General features: G+C 49.8%; 1 protein-coding gene across 1 annotated transcript in view; it reads right to left on the reverse strand.

Moving 5' to 3' along the window:
* asap2a (ArfGAP with SH3 domain, ankyrin repeat and PH domain 2a) overlaps positions 1 to 10,000 on the reverse strand; it is a gene marked incomplete at both ends in the record, with an annotated part of 88,039 nt that overhangs the window by 46,543 nt on the left and 31,496 nt on the right. Inside the window, one exon of the mRNA XM_080547542.1 lies at positions 1,416 to 1,561. Within this exon, the coding sequence (XP_080403668.1) occupies positions 1,416 to 1,561 (146 nt within the window). The remainder of the gene's footprint in view (positions 1 to 1,415; positions 1,562 to 10,000) is intronic.

Consider the following 10,000-nt stretch of genomic DNA (forward strand, 5'->3'; position numbering starts at 1 on the left):
AGAGAGACAGAGAGAGAAAGAGAAAGAGAAAGAGAGAGAGAGAGAGAGAGAGAGAGAGAGAGAGAGAGAGAGAGAGAGAGAGAGAGAGAGAGAGAGAGAGAGAGAGAGAGAGAGAAAGACTGTCCTGTCCTATTGTGCCCTGTCAAACCCAGTGTTTGCAGTGTTTGCTCCAACTCTCCAAGTGGAGAGTACTGGCTCGTGGAGTCTAAAGTAAACCCTGTTTGGAGTCTAAAGTAAACCCTAACCTCAGTTTGGAGTGTTAATGTGATCCCTCTATAACCCTTGCACTACTGATGTACATTACTACCATTACTACCTTTGCTCATACTGAATATTGCACATGTTTCCTGATATAGCTTCTTTTATACTTCTGCACATAAACTACATCACTGTACTAGCTGCCTAACTGTACATAGCTCACAATTGTACATAGCCCATAACTGTATACACCTCTAAACTAAACTGATGTTTACAATACTACCTCTACACATACTGTATATTGCATAGGCACCTATCACTACCATTCTTGTTCTATTTATATCATGCCCTTATATATCACTATTTGCACTTTTGGTAAGATGCTAAACTGCATTTCGTTGTATAGTACTTGTACTCTGTGATGACAATAAAGTTGAATCTAATCTAATCTTAATGTAAACCTCTGTTTGGACTCTTAATGTAAACCTTGTTTGGACTCTTAATGTAAACCCTGTTTGGAGTCTAAAGTAAACCCTGTTTGGAGTCTAAAGTAAACCCTGTTTGGAGTCTAAAGTAAACCCTGTTTGGAGTCTAAAATAAACCCTGTTTGGAGTCTAAAGTAAACCCTGTTTGGAGTCTACAGCGCAGGGCTCTGAGAGGAACCTCCAGTTCAAACATAACAACCTGTCTTCCTCTCTCGGGTGGGGACGTTCCTGAGATGACACAGATCAGATCAATCAGAAAGTCAATAAGCTGTCGGTGTAAACGGCAGCTATTCCCGGGGCGCGGCTAAACCGCCTCAGACGTCTGCGTCAGGTGTTCTTAATAACGCCTGGAGACTGTTAAGACAGTCAAGGCAAGGATTTGACTTTAATTGGATCCATCAGATTTTGGGGTCATTTCAGTAGCGTTTTGTTTTTTCTTTTGTTTTTGGCTGCTGCAATGGAAAACTGATCTGCCCCCCCCCCCTCCCCCCAAAAGGCTTCCGAGTCCAGATACTTCTTTTGACCCAAGGGGATGCACACAATTAGGGCAGGATGGAAATCTTCCTAGTCTCTAGGGGAGGAATTCCACCCACACACACACACACACACACACAGACACAGACACTCACAAATAGTTAGAGAGATGCGTCACTCCATGAGGAAAACTGGAACAATATTGCTTCAAGAAGACAGCAGCACGCACACGCACGCACGCACGCACACCTTTCTCACCAGGTTTTTGAAGAGAGCGGTGAGCTCCTTCGTGAAGACGGAGAACTTGAGGAAGGCCGAGCCCAGGTCAGGGTCGTCTCTGTACACGCAGTTCTCCCCAAACTTCTCCAGGGCCTGTGTGTACTGCTCCTCGTTCTCCACGTGGGCTGGAACCAGAGAGAGAGAGAGGTGAGGAGAGGAGAGGAGAGGAGAGGAGAGTGATGAAGGTCGGATGAAACACAGCAAAGAGAGAGAGAGACGAGAGGAGAGGAGAGTAGAGAGTGATGAAGGTCGGATGAAACACAGCAAAGAGAGAGAGAGAGAGGAGAGGAGAGGAGAGGAGAGGAGAGGAGAGGAGAGGAGAGGAGAGGAGAGGAGAGGAGAGGAGAGGTGAGGTGAGGTGAGGTGAGGTGAGGTGAGGTGAGGTGAGGTGAGGTGAGGTGAGGTGAGGTGAGGTGAGGTGAGGTGAGGAGAGGAGAGGAGAGGAGAGGAGAGGTGAGGAGAGTAGAGAGTGATGAAGGTCGGATGAAACACAGCAGAGAGAAGAAAAAAAAAAAAAGAAGAAAAAAAAACACAGCAGAGAGGAGAGGAGAGGAGAGGACCCTTCCAGATGAATCATACAGTCATACAGACATCTTGGCAGCCCTGCACTTCAGTCAGATAATGCACCACTTCTCCTAGTCAAAGAGCCAAAACTGATATCATTCCACACAGAACTCCCCCCCTCACCCACACACACACACACATCCCCACACCCGCACCCACCCCTACCCACCCCCACCCCCACACCCACACCCACAAACAGAGAGAGAAAGAGAGAGAGGTAGACTCAACCCCAACTCAAAGTGAACTGGGGTCAGACGTGGGTGGGTTCAGACGTACAGACAGAGTAACAGAACTCCGTCACACAGAGAGATGAAAGGGAGACCTGTCAAGTAACAGTTAGGCTGTTTATGATGAGGCAACAGCAGAAGCTTCAATGCCAGAGTGGGTTGGTTCAGTCAGTCTGCAGCTACAGTACATACACGTGGGTCTGGTAGGAGTACATTAACGGGCGGGGGGTCGGGACTTATATATTGCAAAGAGAGGCCAATTAAATAATAAATTAAACAACAGGAAGAGGGCAATTCAGTTATCACACACACACACACACACACACACACACACACACACACACACACACACACACACACACACACACACACACACCTCCACTTCAACCAAGGCAAAGGGAAGTCCATAAAGTAGGTGTGACAGATGTCACCCAGCCTCACAGCCTCAGAGACACACTTCATTTCGCTCTGCGAACAGCTAATAAAGCTGGGAGGAGGAGGGGGGGAGGCTGGGAGGAGGAGGAGGGGGGGCAGGCTGTGAGGAGGAGGAGGGGGGGCAGGCTGTGAGGAGCTGGGGGGGGGGGGGGGGGGGGGCTGAGAGGAGAAGGGGGGGGGGGGGGCTGGGAGCAGGGGCAAGTTTGAGCAGCCAGTGAGTGTTACCATGACAACCCTGGGCCTTTCCCCAGAGAAAGCCGCGGATGTGTGTGTGTGTGTGTGTGTGTGTGTGTGTGTGTATCTGTGAGAGAGAGAGTGAGAGAGAGTGTGTGTGCTTCTCACACTGTGACAGCAGTGTGTGTGTATGTGTATGTGTGTGTGTGTGTGTGTGTGTGTGTGTAGCCTGGTTCATTAGCGCTCCTGTTCCCCCTCCAGCTCCCAGCCTACTCTGTGTCAGCTGTCACAAGCCCCCGCCACCCACCCGCCCGCCCCTCACAACCTGTGGCAGGGCCTAGTCATGCAGGGGGGAGGGGAGGGGGGGTGGAAAGTAAGAGAGAGAGAGAGCTGCACTTTTTAACTACCTGCCAACTACAAAGACATCAGAGACACATACTTCCCACAGATCACAAACACCAGAAAAAGAGATTTTGAAGACATGACTAATGACAAACAACGGCCATATCTGCTGTGTGAAGGTGAAGGACAACAATGTGCAAACCCAGCAGCCAGACGTGTGAGCTGTTGTGACAGTAAAAGGACGTCCAGTGGAACACGACCACCGTAAGGACTGTAGATAAGTATCTGACCTGTTTGCACCATAGGGATCTCTGTAAATAATAGTTGATTAATATTTTTTAAACTGCAATATTGCACACTTTTCTATTCCTATTTCAAGTTATCTTTATCTATCTGGATACTATACATAAACACAACTCGGTTTAATCATTTCTTAATTCTAGTAGTACATGACATTATTTTTGTCTTCACACTTGCTTTGGCAAACATATGTTTCCCCATGCCAATAAAGCCCTTGAATTTAATTTAATTGAGAGAGAGAGTGAGAGGGAGAGGGAGAGGGAGAGGGAGAGGGAGAGGGAGAGGGAGAGGGAGAGGGAGAGGGGGAGGGGGAGGGGGAGAGGGAGAGGGAGAGGGGGAGGGAGAGAGGGAGAGGGAGGGGGAGAGGGAGAGGGAGAGAGGGAGAGGGAGAGGGAGAGAGAGAGAGAGAGAGAGAGAAAGAAAGAAAAAAAGATGCAGTGGAGGAGTGTGAAGACAGACACTTCCAGTCACCTGCTGCCAGGGCACGACTCTGCTCATTAGCACACAGACACACACACACACACGCACACACGCACACCGACACACCGACACACACCCACACACGCGCACACAGTGCAAAGATTACGGCGGATGAGATGATGGACCAGACGTGGGGTCTCCCCGTCAGATGATGGACCACCGGGGGTCTGAACGGGAGGAGAGAACACCAGGGGGTCTGAACGGGAGGAGAGAGCACCAGGGGGTCTGAACGGGAGGAGAGAGCACCAGGGGGTCTGAACGGGAGGAGAGAACACCAGGGGGTCTGAACGGGAGGAGAGAACACCAGGGGGTCTGAACGGGAGGAGAGACCACCAGGGGGTCTGAACGGGAGGAGAGACCACCAGGGGGTCTGAACGGGAGGAGAGACCACCAGGGGGTCTGAAGGGGAGGAGAGAACACCAGGGGGTCTGAACGGGAGGAGAGACCACCAGGGGGTCTGAACGGGAGGAGAGACCACCAGGGGGTCTGAACGGGAGGAGAGAACACCAGGGGGTCTGAACGGGAGGAGAGAACACCAGGGGGTCTGAACGGGAGGAGAGAACACCAGGGGTCTGAACGGGAGGAGAGAACACCAGGGGTCTGAACGGGAGGAGAGAGCACCAGGGGGTCTGAACGGGAGGAGAGACCACCAGGGGGTCTGAACGGGAGGAGAGACCACCAGGGGGTCTGAACGGGAGGAGAGACCACCAGGGGGTCTGAACGGGAGGAGAGACCACCAGGGGGTCTGAACGGGAGGAGAGACCACCAGGGGGTCTGAACGGGAGGAGGGCTGGCAGCTGAACACCACTCCCCAGGGACGACGTCACCCAGAGCTGTCCTGACTCTAACCTGCCACCTCCCGGGCCTTCTTCATGAGACACACACACACACACACACACACACACACGGCTGTCTGCGCCAGTCAAACAGAGCTGCTGTGTGTGTGTGTGTGGGGGGGGGGGTCTCCCCTGGGGCGCGTTTGGTTGCTGTTGTTGTTGAAGCAGCGCAGGAGCCTCAGGGTACGCACCTAGTCACCTGTACGCACCTAGTCACCTGTACGCACCTAGTCACCTTTACGCACCTAGTCACCTGTACGCACCTAGTCACCTGTACGCACCTAGTCAGCTGTACGCACCTAGTCACCTGTACGCACCTAGTCACCTTTACGCACCTAGTCACCTGTACGCACCTAGTCACCTGTACGCACCTAGTCACCTGTACGCACCTAGTCACCTGTACGTACCTAGTCACCTGGGGCTCCCTCAGAGACCTGCAGTGGAACCCCCCCCCCCCCACACACACACACACACACCCCCCAGGGCATGGACTAGTCTCCTGTTTACCGTAACATGACTCGGCCAGTTAGAGTGGGTTGGTAGTTAGGGGTTAGTTAGGGATTAGTTAGAGTTGGTAGTTACGGGTTAGTTAGAGTTGGTAGTTAGGGGTTAGTTAGAGTTGGTAGTTAGGGGTTAGTTAGTGGTAGTTAGGGGTTAGTTAGTGGTAGTTAGGGGTTAGTTAGAGTAGGTAGTTAGGGGTTAGTTAGAGTTGGTAGTTAGGGGTTAGTTAGCGGTAGTTAGGGGTTAGTTAGGGTGGGTAGTTAGGGGTTAGTTAGGGTGGGTAGTTAGGGGTTAGTTAGGGTGGGTACTTAGGGTGGGTAGTTAGGGGTTAGTTAGGGTGGGTAGTTAGGGGTTAGTTAGCGGTGGTTAGGGTTAGTTAGGGTAGGTAGTTAGGGATTAGTTAGGGTGGGTAGTTAGGGGTTAGTAAGGGTGGGTAGTTAGGGTTAGTTAGCGGTAGTTAGGGTAGGTAGTTAGGGGTTAGTTAGGGTGGGTAGTTAGGGGGTAGTTAGGGTGGGTAGTTAGGGTGGGTAGTTAGGGGTTAGTTAGGGTGGGTAGTTAGGGTGAGAACAGGGAGGTGTACTGGTGTTAATGTAGATAGAACAGGGAGAGTGGTTCTCCTCACTGATAGCAGGGAGTCGTGTTGTGGTGAGGAGGGAGGGAGGGAAAGAGGGAGGGAGTAGCGTTCCTGCCACTCGCCTTCAGGAAGTGGTGGCCTTGTTGTGTTTACGGGAATCTTGGAAGAAGAGATGGAGGGTGTGCTGACACACTATCCATACGGAGCCCTTTGACAACACACACAGGCACACAATGACACCCACAGTACATTCACACACACGATTATCTAGCAGCACAGAGGGTTGTGTTGGAGTTGTTATTGAACTCGACCGTTAATCAACAGACAGCAGTCTCTCTCTCTCTCTCTCTCTCTCTCTCTCTCTCTCTCTCTCTCTCTCTCTCTCTCTCTCTCTCTCTCTCTCTCTCTCTCTCTCTCTCTCAGTCCACGGCGACATGGTTGCTATGGAGAGAGGGGTCAGGTCTACTCAGGGGAGCCCTGTCCCTGGAGCTCTCTGTGGTCTCCCCCCCGCCCCCCCAGACATCCATCCATAGGGTAATTACTAGGGATGCTCCGATCTGGATTTTTGGGGCCGATACCGATCACCGATTTTTTTCCTCAAGATCAACCGATACCGATACCGATTTTTTTTTAAATACATAACTGTAGGCCTACTGACTGGATAGCCTACATATTTTTTGCTTTTTAGACAAAAGTTTTGATCCATTAGGCACCAAGCAAACGCAGACCCATTTTTATGGCATAGTAAAGGTCTGGCCTATCACCCAGTTAGGGCCTGAAGCCCAAGTCAGTCGATATGGCTGTATAAAAGACATCATAAACGTGGCCTTCATGGTTTACATACTGTTACGTCCTCCTATGTTTTCTGTTCAGTTATCTGTCTTCCCCAGGGGAAAAAAAAGAATAATAAATAAAAATAAAAATAATCGGTTTTTGCGATCGGCCATTTTTGCCGATCACCGATCGAGTCATTTGGAGTGAAATCGGCCGATTTAAATCGGTGGCCGATAAATCGGAGCATCCCTAGTAATTACATTAGTGCTTATGAGTGAGTGTGAGTGTGTGTGTGTGTGCGTGTGTGTGTGTGACATCAGATGGAAAAATACACAGCAGATGCAGGGGAACAACATAACAGCTCCTCGTGTCTTTGTGCGTGCGTGCGTGCGTGCGTGCGTGCGTGGAAATTCATCCAATATGTGAATGCTTATGCTGATATGCACATTGTGGTGGATCTGAACCGTGGGCTCAGCAGAACAGACAGAACTGCAGCTCACGTAGAAACCCAGAGGTCATCTGTTGGGGGGGGGGGGGGGGGGCGTATACGATAGAAGGAGAAAACCGGCACCTAAAAAAAGACACTCGGACGGTGGAATAGGTGGCCTAAAAATGTGTGTGACGGTTTTTGACGGCTATCTTGAGTGGGTGTGGGTGGGTGTGTGTGTTAGGATGTTTCTAGGGATGTCGGACTGTGTTGAGTGAGTGAGTGAGTGAGTGAGTGGAGCTGTGGGTCTAAAGGTCGTCTCTCTCTCTCTCTCTCTCCTGGGCTCCGCTGGGCCCGGGGACAGACAGGAGGGTCAGGCCCGGGACAGACCCAGGACAGGCCCGGGACAGGCCAGGGGGACAGGCCACGGAGACGCTCGGCAGGAGGAATAGTTGGCGAGACGGGCGCTGCGGGGTGGCGACTGCGTTCAGAGAAAACGGAAGTTTCGTCCTTCTGACAACCCGGAACCACGCTCTTTTTTCTTTCCCCCCGCCCCCCGTTTTTTTTTAACACTTTATGACAAAAGCAGAGGGAGAGACAGAGAGGGAAAGGGGAAAGAAAGAAAGAGAGAGAGAGAGAGAGAGAGAGGGAGAGGGGAAAGAAAGAAAGAGAGAGAGAGAGAGAAAGGGAGAGAGAGAGAGAGAGAGAGAGAGATGGGTGAGTGATGGAAGAGGTTATTGAGAGGGCATGGCGGAGGAGGAGGAGGAGGAGGAGGGGAGAAGAGGAGACAGGGCGGTCATGTGGGCTGTCGGTGTTGCTGGAGAGACTCTGCGGGTCGACAGTTCACCAACTACCCCCCCCCCCCCCCCCCCTTCCAGACGGGAGGAGGAGTGTTTATGGAATAACACGAGACACGCAGGTGGGCGGAGGGAGGGAGGGAGGGAGGGGGGGAGGGAGGGAGGGAGGGAGGGAGGAAGGGGGGGAGAGTCGGAGCTACGGTGTCAGCAGAAAACGCCGGGTTACAAAGCGAGAGAGCAAAGAGAGATACTGTGTGTGTTTCTCCTCTCACACCGACTGTCAGGGCTGCATATTCCACCAGAGGAGAGAGGCGGGGAGGGAGGGAGGGAGAGTGTCTTGGAGAGTGATGTCTCAGGCCTCCTGAATAATGCAGTGACTTGCCCCCGTCTCCAGACATCCAGACAGCTCGGCTGTGGCTGCATGATGACTGTCACCGGCAGGCCCACACACAACCAGATACCAACACTAGCGCTAACGATGCTAACACTGACCAGATACCAACCCTAGCGCTAACGATGCTAACACTGACCAGATACCAACACTAGCGCTAACGATGCTAACACTGACCAGATACCAACGCTAACGCTAACGATTCTAACCAGTGATGTGAATAACGGCGTTAAAATAAACTGCGTTACTAACGGCGTTACTTTTTCCAGTAACGGGTAATCTAATTGATTACTATTTCCATCGTTATAACGCTGTTACCGTTACCGGTAATTCAATGCGGCGCGTTACTACTGAAGCTTCTCATTGTCATCCGACCTCAGTCACAGCTGCAAAGGTGTTTTTTGTTTGTTTGTTGGGGAGGGGAGGGGCGAGACAACCGCTTAAGTGATCATGATTGGCTATGGTAGAGAACATTTCATGGTAAGCCAACCATAAGCCAACCATAGTTCAGTGTCAACACTTCATATTGGCTAGGATGGTTAGATGACTGGGTTGGCTGGATGAATGAATGCATGCATGGATGGAGTGTTAGGAAGGAGTGTACGGATGGATAGATGAATGAATGAATGAATGTTTAGGAGCTAAAGTTGGATTTGTCCAAGAAATTCATGTCTTGTTTTTTCAGTACTACTTTAAAAGCACAGTCTGTCTACCAGTTGTCTGAAGTTGTGTGACAGTTTGATTTATTTAATTTACACTACAAAGATTTAAAAGCACTTCATATTGTTAAATGTTTACTTTAAAAAGTAACGCAATAGTTACTTTCCCTAGTAACTAGTTACTTTTATAATGAAGTAATTCAGTTACTAATTACTAACTTGCTTTTTGGGATAAGTAACTAGTAACTATAACTAATTACTTTTTAAAAGTAACGTGCCCAACAATGATTCTAACACTGACCAGATACCAACACTAGCGCTAACGATTCTAACACTGACCAGATTCCAACACTAGCGCTAACGACGCTAACACCAACTCGTGAGCTTAGAATGACAAGGTTCTATCTCCGTTTAGGGTAGTTCAGAGATATTGAGCGTCAACTGTTTTACATTCCATTATGTTTTGTGAGATGGAACCTTTGTATTTTATTAATTACTAACTTAAAAATGTCTACATTTTAAAAATAACACCACACAGGCATTAATAAACACCTAATGGATCAGATTATGTAAAAAACTACATTTTGACCAAAAATTGAGATAGAACCTTATAATTCTAACATCACAAACTGTCATTGGCAATGATGTGTTGACACCAACACTAGCGCTAAATCTGATGCTGAGGTGAGGTAGATTAGGAGTATAGGATGGAGGATGTGACCCAGAGGGTTTTGCCGTTGTTTGAAGGGGAAATATGGACAGAGGTGGAATGCTGCTAATAGGAGGCGTTACAGATTGTGTTCCAAACTGATCTGAGTAAAATATAAATTAAAAAGCTTACAGGAACAGGGTTCGACAGTAACGCTTTTTTACTTGCCCGGAGCAAGTAAAACATTCGCCGGGTTTGTTTGCGAGAGCACGACGACGGTGCTAGATCCCGGATATTTTTACCTGTGTGCAGGAAGAACAACAGACGGCGCAGGCGCCAGACTAGATGATTGTGGAGTGAAGATATTATCAAAGGATACGCGCCTGTCAATCACCCATATGCTTTGATAATATCTTCACTCCACGATCATCTAG

This window comes from Nansenia antarctica (genome assembly GCF_963989245.1).
Source record: "Nansenia antarctica genome assembly, chromosome: 1".
In the NCBI taxonomy this organism is placed as follows: Eukaryota; Metazoa; Chordata; class Actinopteri; order Argentiniformes; family Microstomatidae; genus Nansenia; species Nansenia antarctica.